The sequence below is a fragment of the Alosa pseudoharengus genome, unplaced genomic scaffold (assembly GCF_046254945.1).
Source record: "Alosa pseudoharengus isolate Yale_2024_CS ecotype anadromous, Long Island Sound unplaced genomic scaffold, YU_APseudo_1.1 YU_APseudo_1.1_scf_21, whole genome shotgun sequence".
Classification (NCBI taxonomy): domain Eukaryota; kingdom Metazoa; phylum Chordata; class Actinopteri; order Clupeiformes; family Clupeidae; genus Alosa; species Alosa pseudoharengus.
The window spans coordinates 22,393,273-22,409,553 of NW_027468674.1; the positions used below are offsets into that span (position 1 = coordinate 22,393,273).

At 45.0% G+C, this 16,281-nt stretch overlaps 1 protein-coding gene and 3 long non-coding RNA genes across 5 annotated transcripts; all 4 read left to right on the forward strand.

Annotated features, from left to right (window-relative positions):
* The first annotated feature begins 2,268 nt into the window (after window positions 1-2,268).
* LOC143138504 (uncharacterized) lies at window positions 2,269-3,834 on the forward strand. Its single transcript, XR_012990238.1, has 3 exons — window positions 2,269-2,347; window positions 3,046-3,500; window positions 3,603-3,834. It is a non-coding gene; the product is annotated as an uncharacterized LOC143138504 (long non-coding RNA).
* A 3,650-nt stretch (window positions 3,835-7,484) lies between these two features.
* LOC143138505 (uncharacterized) lies at window positions 7,485-8,508 on the forward strand. Its single transcript, XR_012990239.1, has 4 exons — window positions 7,485-7,704; window positions 7,829-7,938; window positions 8,056-8,346; window positions 8,439-8,508. It is a non-coding gene; the product is annotated as an uncharacterized LOC143138505 (long non-coding RNA).
* Window positions 8,509-8,513: 5 nt separating this feature from the next.
* LOC143138506 (uncharacterized) lies at window positions 8,514-8,997 on the forward strand. The gene is made up of 3 exons (XR_012990240.1): window positions 8,514-8,589; window positions 8,672-8,807; window positions 8,910-8,997. It is a non-coding gene; the product is annotated as an uncharacterized LOC143138506 (long non-coding RNA).
* Window positions 8,998-10,567: 1,570 nt separating this feature from the next.
* On the forward strand, window positions 10,568-12,347 carry LOC143138507 (uncharacterized). Of its 2 annotated transcripts, XM_076298957.1 has the most exons (5): window positions 10,568-10,588; window positions 10,754-11,651; window positions 11,735-11,818; window positions 11,914-12,036; window positions 12,130-12,347. In XM_076298957.1, the coding sequence occupies exons 2-5, from the start codon at window positions 10,982-10,984 to the stop codon at window positions 12,324-12,326; spliced, it is 1,074 nt and encodes a 357-aa protein (XP_076155072.1). In that variant the 5' UTR covers window positions 10,568-10,588; window positions 10,754-10,981; the 3' UTR covers window positions 12,327-12,347. The 2 variants fall into 2 exon arrangements, with proteins under 2 accessions (XP_076155072.1, XP_076155071.1); XM_076298956.1 differs by lacking the exon at window positions 10,568-10,588 and having other exon boundaries at window positions 10,662-11,651.
* The last annotated feature ends 3,934 nt before the right edge of the window (window positions 12,348-16,281 follow it).

Consider the following 16,281-nt stretch of genomic DNA (forward strand, 5'->3'; position numbering starts at 1 on the left):
AAAATAGAGAGTTGCATTATAAAAAACAGACAAACACACCTTTGACACAGTAGAACCACTCCTACAGCAGACAGGAGGCCCAGCAGTATGATGACCAGCACTGGTACCCAGATCACCGCTGAGGGGAGCAGGCAAGAACACAGGGAATTGGATTAATTATTTGATAAAAAATGTTAAATATATATCATTTTAACATATTAAAGGGAAACTTTAGCCTGGGTGCCAGCTGAACTTAGTCCCGCCCACAATATTTGAGGTCGGGAAGTTCGGTCTGGCATTGCCCCGTTGTGGAGCAACTATGCTCGCACCACAGCTGTGCAAACCAATCAAATCGGGCTTTATGATGATAGACAGGTGAGCAACAGCCCCTCGTCTATCACGTCATCTGAGCACGCTTAGGTTGATTATGTTTGCTACAAAAACGCTGTGGCTAGGAGACAGATGGCTTCTAATACCCCATATTTATATACGCTAGGGGGAGCAGGGAAAGTCACCATTTTCACCGGAACAGGTCATTTAACCATCCAAATGATTTCTAAAAAGGTTTGAAATGATTTCTAAACAAGTTGAAATATACTGATTAAAATATTCACATACCTCAGTTTCTAAAACAGATAGTTCCGGTCTTTGATGGCTGAATCGCGTTTGATGCCATTGTAAAATGACAATCACACCTTGACCGCATTTCATTCTATGTTACTGGCTACCACTTGCCTAGAAATCTAGACGCGCCCCTAGCAGCAGCAAATTACATTTGCTGCCAGGGCTAGTCTAGCAACTCTCCGTTGGCTTGTGAGCTCCAGAAATCGAAACTTAATCAGGCCAATGAAATCGTGTATAGAGTCGTTAGGTGGGCTTAACATAATGATTGATGGCAGAGTTGCACCGGTTTGGCTTGAATTCCCTGCTACTTGAAAACAAATAAGATGGATGTTGCTGCTGGCGAACAGTGTGACACGAGTTAAGCTTTTATTAAGTTGCCAAACGTTTGAACTAGCCAACTAGCTCCGCTGGTGGGAAACGCATGGGACTCATAGCGCTGCCGCTGTCCTATAGCGTGCAGAGGGAATTTGAAAGACAACTGATTATCCCCCCCCTCGGACTGAGCACTGCGAACGGTGAGTGCCCAGACCCTACATTTTAATGTGGGTCTGGCTCGTCAGGCTAGGCTATCACAACTTGATAAGTTAACAGTTGCTGCGTCTCAACATTGCTTGGCAACCATTCTGATAGAGGCAATATATTTCTTGCCAGGTATTTATAGTAACAGTTTTGGTAAAAGGAATAAGCCAGTCGTGTTCAAAAGTTACACTGATTATACAACAGCTAAGGGGGGTTTAGACCTAACAACGCCCATTAGTTGTTGTATAATCAGTGTAACCTACAGCCTAGCTTAAATATGACTCTTACTTGAAAGAGTTTGACAGCTGATTTGCCAAGGTGAACTCCTCATGGCTCCTGAGAGTGTTGTGATGCTGATGTTGTAGGTCTGAGCAGGCTGAAGTCCATCCACTATCAGTTCTGTTCCTGATACTGAGTAAGTTTTCCCACTCACATTCACCTCCACTGCAGTCCACACACCACACGGTTTCACCCACTTCAGACTCAGAGAGTAGTCTCCAGGCTCACAACTCAAATGGGACACTATCACAGGAACTGTTATGAGATCACATAGGGATTTCAGTAAAGGTAGGTGTTATCAAAAAAAGAAATACCTGAGCAAACATGCAATGTTGGTCTAAAAGTGTATTTAAAAAGTCAAATATGTATATTGTAGGCTACATTGAATTGCATTGTATAGTGAGACTAGGAAAAGTAACAAGTTCACCTAAAGTTAAACTGTGCACTGTAGGAGTTTGTCTTAGTCTAACTGATAAGAGTGACACATTGTAAGTAGCCCCGGGGTAAAGGTTAGAGAAGGACACATTTCCTCTACAGTGCCAGTCACATCTAACCTGACTCTTGCTAGATGAATTTCGTTCCGTATAGCTCCGCCTAGCTCCACTCACATCCATCTGGGATCGCTTCCGTTGGGAGTGATTTCAGCACCAGATTTTATGGTAGAGCCAATCAGGACGCAGGGCGGGAGTTTCATAGATGTGACGTAGCGGAGAAGCGACTGTGAGACTGTTTTGATTCAGACAACAATGGCGGCTCGCATCGAGGAAGCAAGCGTCAACATTGATGAGGCATGGATGAGGCCGTGTTCCAGGGCGAGAACATGTTAACTCCACCTCATTAGTATGCGCAAGGTCGCAATGCGATTCGTTCAATTCCTACAGGCTCGTATTTCCGTTTCCTCTAACAATCGCGGCATATTTGAAAATGGCGGATAAAAGAAAACGAGGTAGGATTATATTTTGGCGTGATGGATGTGGTGAATCTCCAAATAAACCTCCCATATCTTCATTTTTGATATTTACAATGAGTCATGGCTTTGTTTTGAGATGTTTTAAAAACGATCGATATCATCTAATAACAATGATATCGTCTAAACGACTAGTGTATTGACACTAGGCCTACTTTACATTGCATTTTGCACACATGAACTATGGGTGATAGGCGTTATATTGAATTAATAAGGCGATTTTTAACTTGACGCTTTCACGTTATTAATAAGTTAAATGTATATTGTAGCCGGTGTGATAATGATAATAGTTTCTGTGTCTGTAGTCTGAGACGTCCTGTGTTTACTTGGTACAGTCAGCCACCTATCTATGATAATACGTGGGGTTATTGGTAACGCAAAATGTGACTATATTCAGACTCATTCACCAAAAGATAATGATAAAATAATTAAAAACATTCATTGATACATCAGCATAACAGTAACTATACATTCAATGATACATCAGCATAACAGTAACTATACATTATCAGTTAGGCATTGAGACATCTCCTACAATGCTAGATTATTTTCAATTGGTAAGATTTAAACTCAGACATAGATTTCTCACAGGTTTTTAGACCTAGACTCTTTTAAAGAAATATTGGGATGCCTGTGTTTAAGGTTGCCTGTAATTACTGAACCCTTTTCTCTTTCAGATATTCCAACCTTGGCGAAAGTGGCCTCTTCATGCTTCACAAAGAGAGACCTACATGGTCTCGATTTGGACCGCATTCCCTCTCTGAAGAGGCATAGACGGCCAGTGAGTAAACCTTATTAAGCATTAGTTGACCCCATAAGTCGTTCTACAATAACTTAAAGATGTTGACAGGATGTCAGTCTGACAGATACTTCGTAAGGCTTGAAGGAGACAGTACAAATCATTTTAAAGTACCTTTGTGTATATTTAGGTGGAGAACGCCTCACAATTGTGTGTTGCTCTTAAATGAGTGTTATGTAAAGTTTGTTTCATTTCAGGCTGCTTCTGGTCCGATCCCAATTCCCACCCCTTCTACACCCAACCCAATTCCCATCTCTTCTACACCCACCCCTTGCCCTTCTGCCTTCATCTCCTCCGTGACTACCCCACCCTCTGATCCCTCAGTGGTCCTAGGTAAGTACATCTTGCGTTGTTTTTCAAATTGTATCTAAAATTTGTTCACTTTAGCAGTGCAAAATATCAGAAAATTTACTTCATGACCACTTTGTATTCCAGAACAAGATCCTGTGGATGGAGGACCAATAACCTCCCTTTCGAGTGTAATGTTAATTGACTATGCTTACAAGACATTATTTTGGTTACGCTCTTTACATGAGTTTCATATAATATTCCATTTAGATGTCGATATGTATACTACACAACATAGTCAGTTTATTATTATGTCGCTTAAACATTCTTCCACACATACAGGTATTTGTGGGCGTTTTAAGGGCGTTTTTGGGAGGTAACCAGGTACACCATGCTTTTGGAGGTGCAAACAAACGCTGCATTACCATTGAGATCAAGTAGTAAGGAGCTGGCTCAAGGGTTATAAAAGTATTTTCTCGTGTTTAGTTGTAAAATGAAGGCACAGTTTTTATAGCCATACATGCGTGTTCACTTCTGGCTCCTTGGCTATCAATTTGCTAACGATAAGGCTTTTTGCTATTTGACGTCTTTAGAACACTTAACATATCGGAGATGTCAAATGTTGAGTTACTCCAGTCTAGATTTTTTTGACGTTAATCACTCCTTGTGCTAAAGTGCCTTGGTCAAGGGCGAATGGTGACCGCAGGAATCAAACCCAAACCCCTTTTTTAAAAGTCTATTCTGTGACTTGTAACTGAGTGTGATTGTGATTGCTCAAGTGTGTGTCATGTTGAAGCTTAACAGTTTACATTGTTGTTCTGTTTCCTATTCTATTCTTTTTTTAATAGTCTATTCTGTGACTTGTAACTGAGTGTGATTGTGATTGCTCAAGTGTGTGTCATGTTGAAGCTTAACAGTTTACACTGTTGTTCTGTTTCCTATTCTATTCTTTTTTTAATAGTCTATTCTGTGACTTGTAACTGAGTGTGATTGTGATTGCTCAAGTGTGCGTCATGTTGAAGCTGAACAGTTTACACTCCCACCATCCCCCTCCACACGCACACAATCAACACCCAACACCCCCCTCACTGTGTGTGTTTCACTAATTCACGGATTGGGATAAATGCAGAGACCAAACCCCTGCACACACCATTTCATCACACACACACACCCCTCCCCCACGCACACACACACACACAGCAACACCCTACTCCCTCACACACCCCATTAATCCCCTCTACAATATACCTTTTCAGTTACCCTCCAACACCAAACCATACCCACACACCACCCTCCACCCCATGCACACTCACCATTTCATCATCTCCCTCCCCCCCACATCCCATTACCCCACACACACAGACATCAACACCCCCCCCCACACACACACACATAAACCTTTTCATCCCATCCACACACACGTGTACAGCCCCCCTTTCCTCACACCCCCACACACACACCTAACCCGCGTACACACACACACACACCCCTCCCCCACGCACACACACACACAGCAACACCCTACTCCCTCACACACCCCATTAATCCCCTTTACAATATACCTTTTCAGTTACCCTCCAACACCAAACCATACCCACACACCACCCTCCACCCCATGCACACTCACCATTTCATCATCTCCCTCCCCCCCACATCCCATTACCCCACACACACAGACATCAACACCCCCCCCCACACACACACACATAAACCTTTTCATCCCATCCACACACACGTGTACAGCCCCCCTTCCCTCACACCCCCACACACACACCTAACCCGCGTACACACACACACCATTTCATCACCCCCACACACACACACGCACACACACACACACACATGTACACCCTACTCCCTCACACACCCCATTAATCCCCCCCCCCATGCACACTCACCATTTCATCATCCCTCACATCCAAACACCCCATTACCCCACACACACAGACATCAACACCCCCCCCCCACACACACACACCTTTTCATCCCATCCACACACACAGGTACAGCCCCCTTTCCCTCACACCCCATTACACCCCCCCCCCCTCCCACACGCACACACACACCATTTTATCACCCCCCCTCCCACACACACACAAACCTTTTCATCCCATCCACACACACAGGTACAGCCCCCCTTCCATTACACCCCCCCACCCCACCCTCCACACACACACACGCGCGCGCGTAACCCGCGTACACACACACACACCATTTCATCACCCCCCTCCCACGCACACACACACACACACACATGTACACCCTACTCCTTCACACACCCCATTAATCCCCCCCCATGCACACTCACCATTTCATCATCCCTCACATCCAAACACACAGCATACCCCCTCCCTCCACACACACCCCATTACCCCCCCCATACACACACACAATATACCTTTTACAATATACCAATTACTACTTTTGCTGAGCTGTTTTAAGTTGAGCTGTCTCTTGAACAAACAGCATTACTTATAATTTATTTTGAGTACATGACAATAAAGTACTTGAACTTGAACTTGTTTCCTATTCTATTCTTTTTAGTGGTCTATTCTGTGACCTGTAACTAAGTGTGATTGTGATTGCTCAAGTGTGCAGCATTGTGAAGCTGTATGTACCTCGTACTAAATTAAAAAAAACGTTTATAAGTATAAAAATTATGAAGTCACTTAAATGGAAGTGCTTGCCACAAGATTGCCTGGAATCAGAGTGGGAAGGCTTGGCACAAGGCCAATCAGAGGTGCATCAAGGTGTTGGTCGTATGACGGACCCCCCAGGAAATGTTGGCCCCTGAGAGCCACTCTAGAGATGGTTAAAGCGGGGTTGCCTGAAAGGTGCCTGAAATCATTAGTGTGTGGGTCACCTTGGCATGGGTGAAGTACGACGGGGGTGCCTGAAACGCACCAGTGCCCTTTCCGAAGGGGAGGGACGTGCACTCCACCATACCATGGGGTCTGGCTGTTTGACATGGAGGACAAGCTGTTGGTCCATAGGACTGCCCTCCCTTTGCTACAGAAACATTTACAAGTAGGAATTTATAGAAACAGAACATGGATTAGTTCCACATCTTGGCACTATCACATTAGCTTCCAGAAATACATAGGCCAGGTGAGGTTATTGCGCTCTCCCTTTCCCACATACAGTGCAAGAAATGTGATGATTTGTTGGATCTGAGGCATGCTACAAACATGTTAATGTTCAGCAAAAAGTTATTGTGTGCACATCCCACCTTCTGGCAGGTGCAGGACAAAAAAAACTTACTCAAATGAAAAAATATAATGTCCGCAACACTGTACAGCAGGCAACGTTTCTTTTTCGACCCTGCTGGGTCTTCTTCAGGCTTCTGTTTATTTATTTATTTTTGCCTGAAGAAGACACGAAACGTTGCCTGCACAAACATGTTAATGCCCAGGCTTGCTTTTAAGTCTCTCACAGTTAAATCTCCCTCCCTTTTGGGGTGCAACAACTGACTAATCATTACCTTAATCTAGTATAGGTCTATAATGGTATTCTGATGTATGTGTATGCTGATGTAATGATGTAGCTTTTTTTACATCAATTTATTATCAACAGTTTGTGGACATACCAGATTTGGAGGTTTACAAGGGGAGGTTGCTGTCAGAGGACATGGTGATGCCATGCAATACATCTGGGTCCATCTACCTGGTCCCATCAAACTCTACAGTGGTAAATAATACTCACAATAACATTCCTATGGCAAAGACAATCAATTCAAAACATCAAATGGACCTGAAATCCTCCCAGCTAAGGTTGATCTACTGTCGATAGATATAAAATTCACACTTAAGCCAGTACACACAACAGTTAGTACAACCCTGAGACCGTGGCCAAAGTAGAAGGTAAAAGCAACACTTGACCCAGTGAAAGAGATGTGAAAATACCCAAAAGATTACAGCATAGTTATAAAAAAGCGATCTGAAACATATGAAATTATGTTTTAGTAGTACAGTATTACATTTGCTTGAATGTGAATTTACTCTATCTGTATGCAATATCTGTTTCCAATATCCCTAAAGCAATAATACAAGCAGTTCCCTTCATAACCACTACAATAGTGCCTTGTAATTTTTTTCTCTGTCTTTACATAAACAGACAACAAAGTATGTGTTTGTCAAAACAAGACACATTCTGTTTCGTGATGGAAGGAATATGGTCCAAACATGTTCCTGCAACATGCAGCGATCAATTTTGATCAATACAACATCTAAAAGCTGCATGTTGTACGAAGGTACATAAGCTTTAAGACTTTTTTGAGTGTATACTGGTAATCGCATTAACTTGTTGACATATGTAATGATCATATATTGTACAGCAAAATAATGAAAAACAACATTTGTTTGTTTCTTTCAAAGACTTCAAAGGAATGCATGGTTCCTGTCTGCATATTGATGCCCTGATCTCAGTCATCATAGCTGAGGGGGCTGAGATCAGGGCAACTGATCATCAGTATGCCTCAGCAGATGTGAGTTACAGAAATGTGATAGATAGATAAATATAGATATATAAACATAGTTCCTAGGTCAATACATTGCTCATTGTCTCATGTGGAATATGGAATGTCTTGTCATATGTTCCTCAGGATGGCGAACACTTTTACCAAGTGCCATTTGACCCAAACATGTTTGTGCTGTGCAGGGGTGATGACTGCACATATTTGTCTGGCAAAGATGGGCGGCCCTATTGCCATATGTGTGCAGATCATCACTCCTGTAGACATATAAAGGGTCTAACAGACGGAACCCAGGTGGAACAAGGAGTGTGGGATGAGTGGGGGGATAGGCTCCAGAGGTCAAGGGCAAGGGGCCAAGAAAATATTCCGACAGCCTTGAGAATTGACCCAATTTCATTCCACATCCCCCCTCACCTTAAGGTATCCACCAAATGGGACTAATATAATGCAATACTTATCTGGGGGTCCACATGTCAGTTCATGTTTCACATACAATTTTTTTGTTTTCAAAGGATCTTTTCTGTAAGGCTCTTTGCAACCCTATGACTCTTTATCCCACAATGGGTGGAGTGTGCAGCTGTGGAGTCCCATACTCCAATCAGAGAATCCTCTCTGGCACCCCAAAGCCACTGTATAGTACAACAGCAACAGTGGCCTGCCAATGTGAGTAGAAGAAAAAGAAAGGAGAGTTCATTTTATATCACTCTTTCGATTTAACTCATATACACTTTCACTTCAATTCCAGCTTACCATTATGCCTGCACAAATGGTTCTTGCGAGGGAAAGCTGCACCCTCAGCACCCATTCATCTTGCAGATGGGCAGTTATTTTGTGCACCACAACCTCCTGCGGGACTACATGTCCCATTTTTTATGTTCTGGGTAAGCAGCAGCAGAGGCAAGCCTTACAGTGCAGAGCAAATATGAAAATGAATACTATCCAACAATCTTCTCTTTGCTCACTTTGTCACATTGCCCTTGTAGAACCTCCATGTACAATTATCATCAAAGCCTGATGATAAATCTTCAGGACTATGGGGTGGTGGAGATAATAACGTACAAGAGGTTTCGGTGGGCATGGCTGTCGTTCCTTAAATTGACCGATCCCAAGCCCCTCCTCCCATTGTCAGTCCCATAGTTACTGTTGCTAAGTCGGACAAGTTTGCAGGAAAGTGTGCGAGAACGCGTGTTCAACATGGATACGCAGCACCATTTAGCCGAGTGTAACAGACAGTGTATGCTAGATTTCTGGGCGTCAAGTAATATTGATATATTCAAAAAACAGAGGCCAGAAAGGCCTTCAGTATTCGGAAGGACACATTCACAATGTCTGCTGTTATCAACGAGGTGGAACACCACAAATTGAGTACAAACCAATCTGGTGTTACGGATCTTAATGGGATGCATGTTATGTCTGGGGATAAACAATTAGCACGTTATCACAAGCAGGTAGTTTACCTTATTTGCTGCAGATGTGACTGATTCAATAAACAGGTCTGTGCAAACATATGGTGTTGACGTGTCCATAACAAAATCTAACCATATTTCGAGGATTAATTGAAGACGGGTCCAAGTGCTGCAGATCCAAGTTCTAGGGAAAGTGGCTAGCCTGTTAAGCAGCTCATGTTGGAGAGGTGGAGAGATAGCTTTGCTTCGGTAGGCCGATAGCCTACTTATTATTTTGAATGGCTACTGAAGAGTTCAAATAAACATGATACAAATGTAGGCTATTGAAAAGAAACTAGATCTACCCGAGTTTACCCATACAACTCACGACATATCTGCAGTTTGCAGACGTGATTTGTCTTGCACAAGACTTCATCAGTGCCCGCTTATGCTATACTTAATTTAAATGTGGGCAATGTAGTAGGCCTAATATTGGCGATTTTGAGACTGCATAGCCTATACAGCAAGGCATAGTTTTGAATCGGCACATGATTTGATCTTTCTCGTTCAGCCATCAATGATGCATCGCAGTAGGCTATTATTCCGTTTGTTGAAAAAATGGTCATTAGCTTATTTCTGTGAACAGTCTTCTATCGCAAGTTAAACATGGCAAGGTAGCCTGTGCCTAAAAGCTGAAAGTATTTCTATTGTGTGTAAGGCGATACGTGATTGAAGGTGTAGCCTATTTGCGCGTCTTCCAATTGTATGAGTGTGCGAGTTCAGTTCCTGCAAGGTAGGTATAATTTTTTGCGTAGGCTTATGTTGTCGTTTTCAACAGTGGAAACCAGGTTTAGTTATGTTTTTGTATGTAGTTATGAACACAAAAAAAGGGAACATTTTCGTACACACTCAGATTTCTTTACTGAAAAGTAGCAGCCTATCCAAAGTTATGCAAAGTTAGGCCTATGTCTGTTAACGTTTCACACGGTCAGGATATCGGATGTCACTTCTACAAGTATCCCAGGCATATATTTGAACCTTTTTGAGCTCTTTAGTTATTTAGTTACTTAGGCTATACTCGCAAAAGAAGCATAGCATTAACATAACCGGCGTACTGTAGGCTACAGATGGACACTAGAAAATTCAAAATTGACCGAGGTTGACCGAGGTCCTCCGAAGTCCTCATTGTGACATAGTAAAAGGGGGCGGGGCTTGGGATCGGTCAACATCCAAGAGGTTGAGGGCTTTTGTTGTCCTCAATGCGGGCCTAATCCAAGGTTGGATTATCATCACCATGATCATCATCATCATCATCATCACTATTGCTATTATTATTATTATTATTATTATTATTATTAGTAGTAGTAGTAGTAGTTATACTAGTAGCAACATTACAATTGAACACAACTGAACATATAACAACAGGTATGTGCTCCTTGCAGGGCTGTGGTGATGGATGGCACCACGCTTGGTTATCATCGCCGGTTTGCCAAGCAGCCCCAGGCTACACCGCCCACTCAGGACCAAGGGAAAGAAGGAAGATAAGTATTTTTTAACATTGTATATGTATGCAATCCTTCAACTTGTCTGATATATATTTACAAATGAACATCAGTCATAGTATGACATATGTCAAGATTATATTATACAAATATAATTATACAAAATAAATGACAGTCATCAATTTTGCTTTTCATTCCAATAGTCATAGTGATCGAATTTTGATCAAGTCCCCACACCTCAGGGAGGCCCTGAAGAGGTATGGGGAAGGTCTAACTGGGCAAGAAGAATGGGCTCAACTTCTGGTGGTTGCAGAGAAGGAGGCCCCATTTATTTTGCCCCTTTTGAGGAACATGGCTGAGGAGGGCCACAGCATCAAGCCTGATGAACCCTACAGGGCTCTTTTCAAAGAGCTGGCTAAGGCCACGCCAGCTTGTGCTCTGTTTCATTTGGGGCCTGAGATGGAGGGCATTATTAAGTGCCTCATGACAGAGGACAATGTGACACAGTTGTCCTCTGTCATGAAAGCACTGGCTGAGCAGTGTCCCCTCTGGTGGACCATCATCACCACCCTTGGCCACTTCCCCCCCCACTTAAGGCCTCTGCTGGAAGAGGTGTGGAGGGTGGCAAAGGCTCCATTCCAGCAAGTGGCTGAAGAGGACATTATGGAGCCTAATGCTGGTGATGTGGATGATGCCGTTTTCCCCTTCCTCCCCATCCTGAGAGCCAGGGGTGTGTATGAGGCAGATATAAGGAGGAAAAAGGAAAGGAGCTGTAAAAAGATTTCCCCAAGGCACTTTGCCCTCATCCCAGGAATCTTTACAGTGCTGTGCAAGCATGGTGTGTTTTCAAAAATCACATTTCACCATTTAAATGTGGTTAGTTATATTTTGCTCTATAAATTCATGTCATATTTACACTAGGTGTCTGCTATGGCTATGCGGTAATGGAGTCTCCGGAGTCCGTTGACTTGCCATTTACCGCATTGAAGACCAGATGGCTGACCGGTAAAAACTTCCTTCATGTTTTTGGTAGTACCAATTTCGACAAATTTTCTGCAACATCTATTGATTTCTGTCTACATTCCTTATATGGGTTTCAGCACCGGATGTTATCATTTATGATAATGCATGCAAGCTGCACAGCTTCAGCCTTAACAGGGATCCAGCTTTCTTCCAGAGGAGCTGGTTCCTCATAGACCGGTTGCACTGGAGGAATCACAAAGGTGAGCAATGTTCTACACTTGTTGTTCACTTGTTGTTCTTGTCAATGCAAGACAACGATACTGTATTTTCTTCAATTGTTTGTGTGTGTGCAGGTTGCAGTGTTGGCTATAATGCTGACAGCTATCCTCAGCTGTCAGGCATAAACACCCAGCAGGCTGAGCAATTTAATGCACGGTTGAAACGGCTGAAGCACCATTTGCCGTACATGACAAGGGAGCACTTCCTGCAGCATTTACGGCTGTATGTTTGGTACCACTCTAGGGTACGGGCTCAACAAACTGTGAAGTAAGGACGCTGGGGCACAGCGCCTCTCAACCCCCCCCCCCCATGAGGTAAGGACGCTGGGGCACAGCGCCTCTCACCCCCCCCCCACCCTTCTCCCCCCCACCCTTCTCCCCCGTGAGGCAAGGACGCTGGGGCACAGCGCCTCTCACCCCCCACCCCTCTCCCCCCCACCCTTCTCCCCCGTGAGGCAAGGACGCTGGGGCACAGCGCCTCTCACCCCCCACCCCTCTCCCCCGTGAGGTAAGGACGCTGGGGCACAGCGCCTCTCACCCCCCACCCCTCACCCCCCCACCCCAGCAGCAGCATCAGCAGCATCAGGAGCGGCAGCACCAGCAGCAGCACCAGCACCCCCCCACCCTTCTCCCTCGTGAGGCAAGGACGCTGGGGCACAGCGCCTCTCACCCCCCACCCCTCTCCCCCCCACCCTTCTCCCCCGTGAGGCAAGGACGCTGGGGCACAGCGCCTCTCACCCCCCACCCCTCTCCCCCCCACCCCTCACCCCCCCACCCCAGCAGCAGCATCAGCAGCATCAGGAGCGGCAGCACCAGCAGCAGCACCAGCACCCCCCCACCCTTCTCCCTCGTGAGGCAAGGACGCTGGGGCACAGCGCCTCTCACCCCCCACCCCTCTCCCCCCCACCCTTCTCCCCCGTGAGGCAAGGACGCTGGGGCACAGCGCCTCTCACCCCCCACCCCTCTCCCCCGTGAGGTAAGGACGCTGGGGCACAGCGCCTCTCACCCCCCACCCCCCCACCCCAGCAGCAGCATCAGCAGCATCAGGAGTGGCAGCACCAGCAGCAGCATCAGGAGCGGCAGCACCAGCAGCAGCATCAGGAGCGGCAGCATCAGGAGCGGCAGCACCAGCAGCAGCATCAGGAGCGGCAGCACCAGCAGCAGCATCAGGAGCGGCAGCATCAGGAGCGGCAGCACCAGCAGCAGCATCAGGAGCGGCAGCACCAGCAGCAGCATCAGGAGCGGCAGCACCAGCAGCAGCATCAGGAGCGGCAGCACCAGCAGCAGCATCAGCAGCATCAGGAGCGGCAGCACCAGCAGCAGCATCAGGAGCGGCAGCACCAGCAGCAGCATCAGGAGCGGCAGCACCAGCGGCAGCACCAGCAGCAGCATCAGGAGCGGCAGCACCAGCAGCAGCATCAGGAGCGGCAGCACCAGCATCAGGAGCGGCAGCACCAGTACCCCCCCACCCTTCTCCCTCGTGAGGCAAGGACGCTGGGGCACAGCGCCTCTCACCCCCCGCCCCTCTCCCCCCACCCTTCTCCCTCGTGAGGCAAGGACGCTGGGGCACAGCGCCTCTCACCCCCCGCCCCTCTCCCCCCACCCTTCTCCCCCGTGAGGCAAGGACGCTGGGGCACAGCGCCTCTCCCCCCCCGCCCCTCTCCCCCCACCCTTCTCCCCCGTGAGGCAAGGACGCTGGGCACAGCGCCTCTCACCCCCCACCCCTCTCCTCCCACCCCCCTCCCCCATGAGGCAAGGACGCTGGGCACAGCGCCTCTCACCCCACCCCAGCAGCAGCATCAGCAGCATCAGGAGCGGTAGCGGCAGCATCAGCAACATCAGGAGCGGCAGCATCAGCAGCATCAGGAGCGGCAGCATCATCAGGAGCGGCAGCACCAGCATCAGGAGCGACAGCACCAGGAAATTAATGTTCTGTGTTGCCTTCTTGTGTATAATAAAGTGAATTTTTCTTTTCTTTGACTTTACACAAAAATATCTATTATATGCTGTAAAAGAAACATAATAATAAGCAGCAGTAGCACCACCACCAGCAGCTGCAATACCAATAGTTAGAATTCCATTGTCAAACTGCTCATACATGTATATATATATATTTATCACCCTGCTGGTCAGTTTTGACCTACGCGACAGCCCTGCATAATACCATCCACACAGCCAATCGGCTGCATTTTCTAACAGTTTTGGATGCACAAAAGTTCATGGATCAAACCAAGCACCTCATAACATCTATATTGTGCTTTTATCTGATATATGCAAGTGTTTTGATATGAAATAAACATGATTTGCATGACACCACCCTGCTGGTCAGTTTTGACCTACGCGACAGCCCTGTAAAGTACCATCCACACAGCCATTCGGCTGCATTTTCTGACAGTTTTGGATGCACAAAAGTTCATGGATCGATCAAACCAAGCACCTCATAACATCTATATTGTGCTTTTATCTGATATATGCAAGTGTTTTGATATGAAATAAACATGATTTGCATGACACCACCCTGCTGGTCAGTTTTGACCTACGCGACAGCCCTGTAAAGTACCATCCACACAGCCATTCGGCTGCATTTTCTGACAGTTTTGGATGCACAAAAGTTCATGGATCAAACCAAGCACCTCATAACATCTATATTGTGCTTTTATCTGATATATGCAAGTGTTTTGATATGAAATAAACATGATTTGCATGACACCACCCTGCTGGTAAGTTTTGACCTACGCGACAGCCCTGTAAAGTACCATCCACACAGCCATTCGGCTGCATTTTCTGACAGTTTTGAATGCACAAAAGTTCATGGATCAAACCAAGCACCTCATAACATCTATATTGTGCTTTTATCTGATATATGCAAGTGTTTTGATATGAAATAAACATGATTTGCATGACACCACCCTGCTGGTCAGTTTTGACCTACGCGACAGCCCTGTAAAGTACCATCCACACAGCCATTCGGCTGCATTTTCTGACAGTTTTGGATGCACAAAAGTTCATGGATCAAACCAAGCACCTCATAACATCTATATTGTGCTTTTATCTGATATATGCAAGTGTTTTGATATGAAATAAACATGATTTGCATGACACCACCCTGCTGGTCAGTTTTGACCTACGCGACAGCCCTGTAAAGTACCATCCACACAGCCATTCGGCTGCATTTTCTGACAGTTTTGGATGCACAAAAGTTCATGGATCAAACCAAGCACCTCATAACATCTATATTGTGCTTTTATCTGATATATGCAAGTGTTTTGATATGAAATAAACATGATTTGCATGACATCACCCTGCTGGTCAGTTTTGACCTACGCGACAGCCCTGTAAAGTACCATCCACACAGCCATTCGGCTGCATTTTCTGACAGTTTTGGATGCACACCAAGTTGGGTTGATGATGCCATCCCAAACCCTCAGAAGCTCCCTCTGCCTTTAAGTCCATGTGAAATGTTTTTTGCCAAAGTTGAAACTATTGCTTTACGTTCTCATCATGTCATGCTCATCCAAATGTACGCTACGCATGGTCATATTTTGCCCAGTTGAGGAAAAATGAAAATATTCAGAGGGTGAAATAAAATAGCATATGTTGTTCATCCGGATGCAAGGAAGCATCTCCAATAGTTTTTAATGCCCCAGGTACCCCGGTTACCTCAGTAGCGCCCCTCAAAGGTGTAAAAATGTAATATTTTGAGTTGCCAGAATTGTGGAACCACTGGTCAGATTTGTCTGAAATTTGGTATGCTTATTACTTAAGATATGTGTTATAAATAATGTTTCTGTCATTTGTGTACCTCATGTGCAAAAATGGGAAAATTACATTTATTTTAAAATATTACAAATGTTGCAAGCTTTTGACTTCATAGCCAAGCAGGTGATACATCTTAATAATTCAAGCATGTTTCTCATGTTATGTATAAAAATATTTTTGTAATTTTGAAATTATAGCTATTTCTGTAATTAGACTACATGCCCCATGACGTGTAGGTTCATTTCAACGCTGCTTTATAACAATGGCGCCGAATTTGTAGTTTATTAAAACGGTTTTGTATTAAAACATAAACAAAATATTGTTAGGATGCAAAACACTGGAACAGACGACTTTTGCTGGGTATAATATGTATAGAAATAGTTAAAGCAAGTTGGTACATGACTCACGACATTGGCATTAAATGAAAATAAGTATAAATACAAAATAAGTATAAATGGTTGTTAGGGT